Below are 12268 nucleotides of genomic sequence, written 5' to 3'. Positions count from 1 at the left end.
TCCATCCTCCTATCTGATGGATCTTTAAGTGCGGCCGTCTCAGGAGAGGGTAACGCCACTTGTTTAGATAAGCGTGTTAGCGCCTTGTCCACCCTAGGAGGTGTTTCCCAGCGCTCCCTAACCTCTGGCGGGAAAGGGTATAATGCCAATAATTTCTTTGAAATTATCAGCTTTTTATCAGGGGCAACCCACGCTTCATTACACACGTCATTTAGTTCTTCTGATTCAGGAAAAACTATAGGTAGTTTTTTCATACCCCACATAATACCCTGTTTAGTGGTACCTGTAGTATCAGCTAAATGTAACGCCTCCTTCATTGCCAAAATCATATAACGTGTGGCCCTACTGGAAAATACGGTTGATTCGTCACCGTCACCACTGGAGTCATCGCCTGTGTCTGGGTCTGTGTCGACCGACTGAGGCAAAGGGCGTTTCACAGCCCCTGACGGTGTTTGAGTCGCCTGGACAGGCACTAATTGATTGTCCGGCCGTCTCATGTCGTCAAACGACTGCTTTAGCGTGTTGACACTATCCCGTAGTTCCATAAATAAAGGCATCCATTCTGGTGTCGACCCCCTAGGAGGTGACATCCCCATATTTGGCAATTGCTCCGCCTCCACACCAATATCGTCCTCATACATGTCGACACACACGTACCGACACACAGCAGACACACAGGGAATGCTCCTAATGAAGACAGGACCCACTAGCCCTTTGGGGAGACAGAGGGAGAGTTTGCCAGCACACACCAAAAGCGCTATATATATATCAGGGATAGCCTTATAATAAGTGCTCCCCTATAGCTGCTTTGTTATATAAAAATATCGCCATAAATTTGCCCCCCCTCTCTGTTTTACCCTGTTTCTGTAGTGCAGTGCAGGGGAGAGACCTGGGAGCCGTCCTGACCAGCGGAGCTGTGAGAGGAAATGGCGCCGTGTGCTGAGGAGATAGGCCCCGCCCCTTTTCCGGCGGGCTCGTCTCCCGCTATTTTGAGAAATCAGGCAGGGGTTAAATATCTCCATATAGCCTCTAGGGCTATATGTGAGGTATTTTTAGCCTTTATAGGTACTCATTTTGCCTCCCAGGGCGCCCCCCTCCCAGCGCCCTGCACCCTCAGTGACTGCCGTGTGAAGTGTGCTGAGAGGAAAATGGCGCACAGCTGCAGTGCTGTGCGCTACCTTTAGAAGACTGCAGGAGTCTTCAGCCGCCGATTCTGGACCTCTTCTGTCTTCAGCATCTGCAAGGGGGCCGGCGGCGAGGCTCCGGTGACCATCCAGGCTGTACCTGTGATCGTCCCTCTGGAGCTTGATGTCCAGTAGCCAAGAAGCCAATCCATCCTGCACGCAGGTGAGTTGACTCCTTCTCCCCTCAGTCCCTCGCTGCAGTGATCCTGTTGCCAGCAGGAATCACTGTAACATAAAAAACCTAGCTAAACTTTCTCTAAGCAGCTCTTTAGGAGAGCCACCTAGATTGCACCCTTCTCGGCCGGGCACAAAAATCTAACTGGAGTCTGGAGGAGGGTCATAGGGGGAGGAGCCAGTGCACACCACCTGATCGGAAAAGCTTTACTTTTTGTGCCCTGTCTCCTGCGGAGCCGCTATTCCCCATGGTCCTTTCAGGAACCCCAGCATCCACTAGGACGATAGAGAAAAACAGAAAATATCTGAAACATAAAACTGCCAATATGCCATTCACTACACGAAGCGGCAAGGAAAGGCTAAGGCCTTGGCCTATGTTCATGACTGGTGGCTCAGCTTCTCATCCTTAGCTTAGCCATCAAGCAACATCGGTGCACCTCTTTTTTTTCTTTGCATCATGTGCTCTTTGGGGCCTATTTTTTAAATCTGCCATCCTGTCTGACTGCAGTGCCACTCCCAGATGGGCCAGGTGTTTGTGCCGCACACTTGTGTGGCTTAGCAAAGTCATCCAGCTACCTCATTGCACCTCTTTTTCTTCTTTGCATGATGTGCTGTTTGGGGCCTAGTTTTTAAAAGTGACATCCTGTCTGACACTGCAGTGCCACTCCTAGATGGGCCAGGTGTTTGTGCCACACACTTGTGTCGCTTAGCAAAGTCATCCAGCTACCTCGGTGCAACCTTTTGGCCTAAAAACAATATTGTGAGGTGTGAGGTGTTTAGAATAGACTGGAAATGAGTGGAAATGAATGTTATTGAGGTTAATAATACCATAGGATCATAATTACCCCCAAATTATGTGATTTTAGCTGTTTTTATGTTTTTTCAAAAATCATTCAGATCCAAAACCAAAACCCGAAAGGGTAGTTTTGGCAAAACCAATCCAGATCCAAAACACAAGCGGGGATCCAGATCCAAAACACGAAAAGTGCCCAGCGCACAGCTCTAGTTATTTTATGTATTTTGTACACTGCATTGAACTGCTCACAGTGCGGAGGTGGATACCTAGGTAACCATGTCTGTGGTACCCTTTCCCTGCTTTCCCCGCCACTAGTTCATGGATTTGACATCACTTTCCGTTGACGTGGTCACTCGGAAACCGGAATTAGTACAGAGTCCTGGGACGGCGGGCGGAAGCGAGCGGGAATGCGGCTGTTTGTAAGTATAAATGTATGACTTTGACACATGCACTGTTATCCTCCTGATGATGGGGATTTAGTCCCTGAAATGTTGATGTGATTGCTTTGCACTAAAATGCTTTCTTTGAAGTCTTGGAGTGCTGCCTCATATCTCTGAATAAATATATATATATCTATATCTCAATAAGGGCAAAGGGGATATCTAAGTATTTTCTCACTTTTTACTTTCATTTTTATTTATTTGTGCTACGGATAAAGATAAAATAATACTTCTGTTATACCAAATGAGGTGGGTCGCACCCGGGAGCCTGACACAGGTGCTTCCCGGGCGCGACCCGCCTCAAGCCCCTTTCCCACCACAGATTCCAACCTGGCATATTTCCGGGTTGGTGACGTTGCCGGTGACGCGGTGGGGGCGGCGCTTGGAGATCACATGATCTCCAAGCGCTGTCCGTACATACACTGTTAATGCAACCCGGCTCCCATTTACACAGCAGTTTGCCGGGTTGAACCCGTGTTCAACCCTGCTAGCTACCCGAGTTATTCCAACTGGGCCCTTTTACACCGCACAGCAACGTGGGTTATGCATGCTCATGTCCTATAACCCGTGTTACTAGCTGGTGGTGTAAAAGGGGTATACAATAATAACCCATACATTGATACATACATGAAATCACACACCTATACAAATAAATATTGTCACACACCTAAAAACATACATGCACACATATATTCACTCACTCACATAAATATAATAACAAACATGTATAAATACATGTGACATACAAGCACACATACAGATTTGTAGTCACACAGCTATTCACATATTTATATACACATATATAGTTGTCACATACAAATACAGTGCCCTTCCCTGAGTCATACTCACTGTTTTGGTTGTGCTGCTGCTCTCTTTCCCTCCATTCTCCCATGCCGCTGGCAAGGCACTGTGTACAGTACAGTGCCGTTTAGCTCAGCCCCCTTTTCAGACCTCAGGAAGCTACTTATACCGCTTTCACATCGCAAACCCTGCTTTTAAAACGTTTCTTAAAACGGGTCTTAAAACGGGTCTGAGCAGTTAAACCCCCTTCACATCGCATGTTGTAACCAGTATATTACCATTTCATTACTGTTTTGGTACCTTTCACACTGAACCCGTTTCACCCATAGAAAACAGTGGTTGTCATTTTAAATGGACTTTTCTGGCCCACACATTATTATTAATTATTAAATTAATTAATTATTAATAATTTGGCTAGTCGTACGATGGAACCAAGCAGCTTCAAGCATCTTTACCATGTTTTTGCAGATTACTGCATTCTTCACTGTCCCAGTGATTTGTCTAGCAATTTCTTCATCCCCACTCATCCTAAGCAGCTCCCTAACCTCATCACTCCAATTTGCCATTTTAAACTGTATTCTGTATAATAAAATGTTTCTTCACTCTCATGTGTTTCCTCAAGTTTATTTCCTGCTTCTGCCTGGTGACATCACACATGGAGACAGCCTATCACCTTCTGTGGTTTGGAAATACCGTTTCTGAGCCTTTCACATTGCACAATGAAACGGGTCTGAACCGTGTAGGACCCTGCTTTTTAACCGTTTTAAATTAAAATACCAGTAATCTGTAACCAGTAAATTCAATGTGGCCCTTTCACACCGCAGCTAGAACCGTTTTGAAAGGCTTAAAAAACGGCAATTTACCGGGTTATAGCTGCGGTGTGAAAGGGGTATTATTTTACAGTGCAGCAGTGCACTGCCATGATTACAGGCAGTGAGGGGGGGGGGAAGAAAGGCTGGGGTAACTTGTCCCCTGCATGGGCCTCCTCTTAATCTGGTTCTGCCGATCACTGCAAAGATGAAACTGAAAGTAAACTACAGCTCCCGGCAGCAAGGGCGGCTGAGAGATGTAGTTTATTTTCATTTTCAGCTTGACCGCTGCTGCATAGAGAGGGAGCATTAGGGAGGATCTGTGCCCTCTCCAATCAGGCGCCCTGGTCACATGCCCCCCTAGTCCCCACCTAGTTACAGCCATGATCACAGTTCACTGGAAAATTAATTTACCCCTTAGAGTAGAGCAGTGATTTTCAACCTTTTTTTACTCGCGGCACACTGAACAATATTTTAAAATTGACAAGGCACACCATCAGTTCCCAACAGAAAAAAACAAAAAACACACATTGGCCCTCATAGTAAAAATCCTCACATACATTGGCCTACACAGAAAAAGCAATCACATTGCTCCCCACATAAATCATATTGCGCTCTACATAAATCCTATTGCTCCCCACATGAATTATTCACATTCTTCCCCCCATAAATCCTTATTCTCCACACATAAATCCTATTGTTCCCCAGAAGAAACCCCCCCCCCAAATATTAGCCACTACCGGTCAGCTATCGTCCTCCCTGTCCCTCAGTGGCGGGGATTGTTCATAGTGGAGTGCTGCGAATACTGAGCAGCGGGCGGTCGGGCAGGTGTGGATGTGGGTGGGCAAGGAAAGCTGTGTATTCAGGCAGGAACTGGAAGATGTCTATGCAGGCGGGTGGGCTGGCTGTGTGGTGAGATGCGGCGTGCGTGACCTATGATATCACACCGCCGCGTCTTCAAGGCATACGTCACGGCTGGAGCACGACTGATCCTGGTTGAAAAAGCCTGGAGTAGAGTTTCCCAAACTCCGCCAGTACAGTCCAGGTTTTAAGGATGTACTGTAACATGCTTAAGTGCAGATGGTTAAATCAAATTAACTGAAGTACTGATTGAAAAAGCCTGGAGTAGAGTTTCCCAAACTCCGCCAGTACAGTCCAGGTTTTAAGGATGTACTGTAACATGCTTAAGTGCAGATGGTTAAATCAAATTAACTGAAGTACTGATTTAGTCACCTGTGCTCAAGCCTGCTCTGGGGACAGTGGAGGTGGCAGCTGTCAATCCGTAATGCAAGTATTCTAAGGTGAGCTCTGGGAGGACAGGAACCTCCTGTGAAGAAGAAGGGCAACATGGACTGTTAATGACATAGTTTGGGGAACTCTGCCTTAGAACAAATCTTCATGTCAAATCAATGAAGAAATACAGAAAAGGGAATATTTTAAAACTCCATTACTGGCTAAGCTTACATAGGCAATTTCTTATCCTAAAACTGACAACAGGAGCTCTGTGGTAAAGCAAAAGAAAAATAGGTGTGACTGACCTACTGAGCCACTGAAATGGGATCCATGTAATAGTGATTAGAATTAAAAGACTATACACACAGAATAATTTATATTTAGCTCACATTTAATTAGTTCATTAAAAAAAGAGATCCAAAGCCATTACTAGGAATTTTGGGTGCCCTGTGCCAGAAAAGAATTGGCGCCCCCCCCTCTCCTCCCCTTCATTTTTCCAATAGGGACATAAGGTGCATGCCCTCGTGGGGAAGGGGCATGACAATACTCTTTATTAAATAACACATTTTAATTCAGTATGATTCAAACCCATAACCCTGTTGCATCCCAGTCAAACACCCTACTCATTGCGCTATTTGATCCTGCATAAAAACTATGAGAAGTCTAACTATATGAAGCAACATGCACTTTGTAAAAAAATAAAGTATTGCAATTGAGCAGATCTATGTAGTGTGGCGAGCCACATATCCAGTCCCTTGCAACCACACACAACATAGATCTGCTCAGCTGCAATGCTGATAATCTTTTCACAAAGTACAAGGTTAGCTTAGTATAGTTAGACTTCTCTAGCTTAGAATTCTCTAGCTTTCTAAGTAAGGGCAGATAGCTCAATGAATAGAATGTCTGACTGCAATGCTACAGGCAATGGGTTCGAATCCCAGGTATGTAAGCATCTTGAAATGTAATTAAGGTCAGTGTGACTGAATAACAAAGAGCTCTCAAGTTAATTTCATGAATATTGTGTAGGTATTAGCGACAGAAGGGGTGAAGGAAGGAGACAGGAGTGGTCAGGAGATTCTGGGCTTCAAAAAGTGGGTAGCTACAAGTGAAAAAAATTAAAATAGATAATTGACAAGTGCTGCCAACTGCACCCCCTATCCTGCAGCGTTATGTGCGGTGGCACACTACGCACATACCTAGTTATGGCCCTGAAGAGGTCAATGCCATTGACTTAAAGCAGGAGTGGGGAACCTCAGGCCTGCGGGCCGTATAAGGCCCTCAAAGCCACTTGATCCGGCCCTCCCAGGCTCACCTAACCAAGGGAGATGCCGGGCGCCTGCTGAGATTTTGTTACTAGCGGGCCCCCGGCTTCTTCCCCTCAGCAGCAGCCAGAGGTAGGAGCTCACTCATGAGCTCCGGCAGTGTGCGTGAGTGCCTGTGCGGTGCTATGGGAGAGATGTCATGACATCTCTCCCGTAGTTCTGAGGAGCAGGCAGCCAAGCAGAGGGCAAAGGTCCGGAAGCAGGAGCGGGACTGGTGAGTATTGTTTTTTCTTTCTTTTAATGTGTGTGTGTGTGTGTGTGTGTGTAAACGGCGCTACTAGGGGTCATATCTAATGGGGGCATATCTACTGGGGGCAGGCAAATTTTTAAGTTGATCATTTTTGTATGGCCCCCGATGGATTTTATAAATATCCAAATGGCCCTTGGTAGAAAAAAGGTTCCCCACCCCTGACTTAAAGAAACAAAACCTCAACCCAAAACTTAAATTCTTTGTATAAAAATGTTTATTATAAATCCATGTCTAATACAACTGTTTTACATTACCTTCTAAGAGCAGATACATCTCCTGTAAATGCAGCAAACAGAATATTGATTACAGATTTTACCTAGAAGGAAACAAAAAACAATAATTTTAATAGTAGTAAATAGTATTTCAGAATTGAGTTAAAGATAATAGATAAGTTTTAATTAAGATAAATTTATAAAAACGAGTTTTATGGTAATAACTTACCTTTGTTAAAACTCTTTCTGCGAGGTACACTGGGCTCCACAAGGATAGACATTGGGGTGTAGAGTAGGATCTTGATCCGAGGCACCAACAGGCTGAAAAGCTTTGACTGTTTCCAGAATGCATAGCGCCGCCTCCTCTATAACCCCGCCTCCCTGCACAGGAGCTCAGTTTTTAGTTAACCTGCCCAATGCAGTAGCAGGAAAAGAGACGACAACGGTTAGTAGCCACATACACCACACTCTCACGACAGGAGAAGTGTCAGCGGCTATTGCCATACCAACCCAAAGAAGCTAAGTGCGTCAGGGTGGGCGCCTTGTGGAGCCCAGTGTACCTCGCAGAAAGAGTTTTAACAAAGATAAGTTCTTACCATAAAACTCGTTTTCTGCTGCGGGGTACACTGGGCTCCACAAGGATAGACATAGGGGATGTCCTAAAGCAGTTCCTTATGGGAGGGGACGCACTGTAGCGGGCACAAGAACCCGGCGTCCAAAGGAAGCATCCTGGGAAGCGGCAGTATCGAAGGCACAGAACCTTATGAACGTGTTCATGGAGGACCACGTAGCCACCTTGCACAATTGTTCAAGGGCCGCACCACGGCGGGCCGCCCAAGAAGGTCCAACAGACCGAGTAGAATGGGCCGTAATGTGAGCAGGAGCTGATAGACCAGCCCTCACATAAGCATGTGCAATCACCATTCTAATCCATCTGGCCAGAGTTTGCTTGTGAGCAGGCCAGCCCCGTTTGTGAAATCCAAACAGCACAAAGAGAGAATCAGATTTCCTAATAGAAGCAGTTCTCTTCACATAGATACGGAGAGCCCGTACCACATCCAAAGACCGCTCTTTGGGAGACAGATCAGGAGAAACAAGTGCCGGAACCACGATCTCATGGTTAAAGTGGAACGAAGAAACCACCTTAGGTAAATATCCGGGACGAGTCCTAAGAACCGCCCGGTCACGGTGAAATATCAGATATGGGGAACTACAAGACAAGGCACCCAAATCCGACACTCTTCTAGCTGAAGCAATAGCCAGCAGAAACACCACCTTAAGGCAAAGCCACTTAAGATCAGCTGAACCAAGAGGTTCAAACGGAGACTCTTGTAGCGCCTCCAAAACCACCGACAAGTCCTAAGGAGCCACAGGTGGGACATAAGGAGGTTGGATACGCAACATACCCTGAGTAAAGGTATGCACATCAGGTAAGGTCGCAATCTTTCTCTGAAACCACACCAACAAGGCAGATATTTGAACCTTGAGGGAGACCAGACGCAGGCCTAAGTCCAGGCCCTGCTGAAGAAAGGCCAACAACTTAGCTGTACTTAACTTGGAAGCGTCATAATCGTTCGATGCGCACCAAACAAAGTAAGAATGCCAGACCCTATAGTAAATCCGAGCAGAAGCCGGTTTCCGGGCCCGCAACATAGTTTGAATGACCGCCTCAGAAAACCCTTTAGCCCTCAAGACGGAAGCTTCAAGAGCCACGCCGTCAAAGACAGCCGGGCTAGGTCCTGGTAGACACAGGGGCCCTGAACGAGGAGGTCTGGGCATTGTGGAAGTAGAATTGGACGCTCTGACGATAGGCCCTGCAGGTCTGAGAACCAGTGCTGTCTGGGCCACGCTGGAGCTATGAGAAGCAGAATTCCTCTTTCTTGCTTGAACTTCCAAATTACCCTGGGCAGAAGGGACACCGGAGGGAACACGTACGGCAGCTGAAACCTCCACGGCACCGCCAGCGCATCCACGAATGCTGCTTGAGGATCCCTTGTCCTTGCTCCGAAGACCGGAACCTTGTGATTGTGTCAAGACGCCATCAGATCTACGTCTGCAAGGCCCCACTTTTCCACTAGGAGTTGAAACACTTCTGGATGGAGGCCCCACTCGCCGGCATGTACGTCCTGACGACTGAGAAAGTCCGCTTCCCAATTGAATATTGCCGATATGGCCGGTAGATGGCGTTCCGCCCAATGTAGAATCCGTGAGACTTCCTTCATTGCCAAACGGCTTCGAGTGCCGCCCTGATGATTTATGTAAGCCACTGTGGTGGCGTTGTCCGACTGTACTTGAACAGGATGGTTCTGAATTAAATGCTGGGCCAGGTTCAACGCATTGAATACCGCCCGCCATTCCAGAATGTTGATCGAGAGGAGGGATTTCTCCTTGGTCCACCGACCCTGAAGGGAGTGTTGCTCCAGCACGGCGCCCCAACCTCTTAGACTGGCATCTTGCTTCAACAGGACCCAGTTGGATATCCAGAAGGGACAGCCCCTGCACAATTGTCGGTCCTGGAGCCACCAGAGCAGCGACAGACGGACCTCCGGAGTCAATGAGATTTTGTGAGACCTGATCCGGTGAGGCAGGCCGTCCCACTTGGCTAGAATCAGCCTCTGGAGGGGGCGAGAATGGAACTGAGCATACTCCACCATGTCGAATGTTGACACCATGAGGCCCAGCACCTGAATCGCCGAATGTATTGACACTTGCAGACGAGAAAGGAAGCAACGAATCCTGTCCTGAAGCTTCAGGACTTTCTCCTGTGAGAAGAACAACCTCTGGTTGTGAGTGTCCAATAGTGCTCCCAGGTGCACCATGCTCTGAGCAGGAGAAGTTCTGGGGAATTTGCCAGGATTAACAAGTCGTCCAGATACGGCAGTATCCTGACCCCTTGACGGCGGAGTACCACCGTCATCACCGCCATAACTTTGGTGAAGACTCGCGGAGCCGGAGTTAAACCAAAAGGTAACGCCCGAAACTGGTAATGGAGATTGCCAATCGCAAATCTCAGGTATTGCTGATGTGACGCTGCTATAGGAATATGCAGGTAAGCATCCTGTATGTCCAGGGAGACCATGTAGTCCCCAGGTTCCAAGGCCAGAACTATAGAGCGAAGGGTTTCCATACGGAACTTGGAAACCTTCACAAACCTGTTCAATGCCTTGATGTTGAGAATGGGCCGGGAGGACCCATTTGGTTTCGGGACTAAAAACAACGTAGAATAGTGCCCCCGGCCCCTCTGCGCAAGAGGCACCTGTACTACGACACCTGTATCCAGGAGGGTCTGTACCACCGAATGTAGAGTGTTTGCCTTTGTCTGGTCCAACAGGACGTCTGTTCAACAAATTCGATGAGGGGGTCGGCTTTTGAAGGCTATGGCGTAACCTCGAGTGATGACTTCCCGTACCCAGGCATCTGAAGTGGTCTTCAACCATTCCTGGGTATACCCTAGAAGCCGGCCCCCCACCCTGGGATCCCCCAGGGGGAGGCCCGCCCCGTCATGCGGCAGGCTTATCGGTCTTGGAAGCTGGCTGACGGGCTGCCCAGGCTCTTTTGGGCTTTGGCTTACCAGGTTTGGAAGTGCGGGTCTGCTTGTTGTACGCCTGACCTTTTGCTTTACCTGAAGGACGAAGGGGGCGAAAGGAAGTACCTTTAGCCTTCGACACAGAAGGAGCGGTACTATGCAGACATGCAGTTTTGGCAGTAGCCAAGTCAGCCACAATCTTATTTAAGTCCTCCCCAAACAGAATATCTCCCTTGAAAGGGAGTACCTCCAGGATTTTTCTAGAGTCCAGATCCACAGACCAGGATCTCAGCCATAGAATCCGGCGAGCCAGGACTGTAGTAGAGGCCTTGGCTGCTAGGATACCGGCATCAGAAGCCGCCTCTTTAATATAGCGAGAAGCTGTGACAATATAAGACAAGCATTGTCTAGCATGGTCAGAAGAGATTTCAGCTTCTAACTCCAAGGCCCATGCTTCAATAGCCTCTGCAGCCCATGTTGCTGCAATAGTGGGCCTTTGTGCAGCACCCGTGAGGGTGTAAATCGCTTTCAGACAACCCTCCACATGTTTATCCGTAGGCTCTTTTAGAGAAGTGACGGTAGTGACAGGTAGAGCTGAGGAAACCACCATCCTAGCCACATGTGAGTCTACTGGAGGAGGTTTTTCCCAATTTTTAGACGGCTCTGGTGCGAGGGGATAGCGAGCCAGCATCTTCTTTTGATGCACAAACTTCTTACCCGGGTTTTCCCAGGGTTCCTGACGTATAGCCACTAGGTGGTCAGAGTGAGGTAAAACTTGTTTAACCACCTTCTGACGCTTGAACCTATCTGGTTTCTTAGGAGGGACGGATGGCTCGGGATCATCCGTAATCTGTAAAATAAACTTAATAGCCTCCAAAAGATCAGGAACATCCACATGTGAACTACCCTCCCCTTCAGCAGTATCTCATTCAGAATCTGTGGGGTCAGTGTAAGTGCCATCTTCATCAGACGAGGTGTCAGTGACAGCAGTGGATTGTGAGGAGATAAGAGATCGCTTAGAGGACCCCTTGGTCTTAGGCGAGCGAGGGTCAGACTTTTTAGCAGTCAGGGACTGGTTCAACCTCTTCAATTGAGCAGATAAATTGTCCGCCCACGGCGGGTTAGCTGCAGGGACCACATACGGTTGTACCGGCATAGGGGGTCCCATAGGGGGTGGTAATTTATTAACTAGCGTATACAGAAGCGTGGAAAAAGCAGCCCACGGTGGGTCATTATGGACCTCCGTTGCCACAGCCCCCAGAACCAGAGCCCACAGCTGCTATATTCTCCCCATATAGATCTGTGGCTTCAGCAACACCAGCAGTGTGTTCCGCCCCAGAACCGTTACCTTTAGAAGCAGATATGATATAACTTGCAGTATTAGGTAACACAGTACAATTGGCAGCAGCACAATACCTCTTACCCAAACCCCTGCACAGTGTAGTCAGCACAAGCAGAGATATAGGAGAGATATGGAGACTAAAATCACAGAGAAAAATACGTATTAAAGTATATCTTGTG

General features: G+C 47.6%; 1 protein-coding gene across 3 annotated transcripts in view; it reads right to left on the bottom strand.

The window, feature by feature from the left end:
- Positions 1–12268, bottom strand: part of LOC134945051 (glutaminase kidney isoform, mitochondrial-like) — a 1232451-nt gene that overhangs the window by 164513 nt on the left and 1055670 nt on the right. For 2 of the 3 annotated variants that reach the window (XM_063934082.1, XM_063934081.1), the window contains one exon: positions 7264–7325. In XM_063934082.1, the coding sequence (XP_063790152.1) occupies positions 7264–7325 (62 nt within the window). Of the gene's footprint in view, positions 1–5456; positions 5532–7263; positions 7326–12268 lie in introns of those variants that run through there. The other variant, XM_063934084.1, reaches the window with a different exon arrangement.

This window comes from Pseudophryne corroboree, chromosome 7 (genome assembly GCF_028390025.1).
Source record: "Pseudophryne corroboree isolate aPseCor3 chromosome 7, aPseCor3.hap2, whole genome shotgun sequence".
Classification (NCBI taxonomy): Eukaryota; Metazoa; Chordata; class Amphibia; order Anura; family Myobatrachidae; genus Pseudophryne; species Pseudophryne corroboree.
The sequence above is the reverse complement of the archived record's forward strand: the minus strand, read 5'-3'. Positions and strand labels throughout refer to the sequence as shown.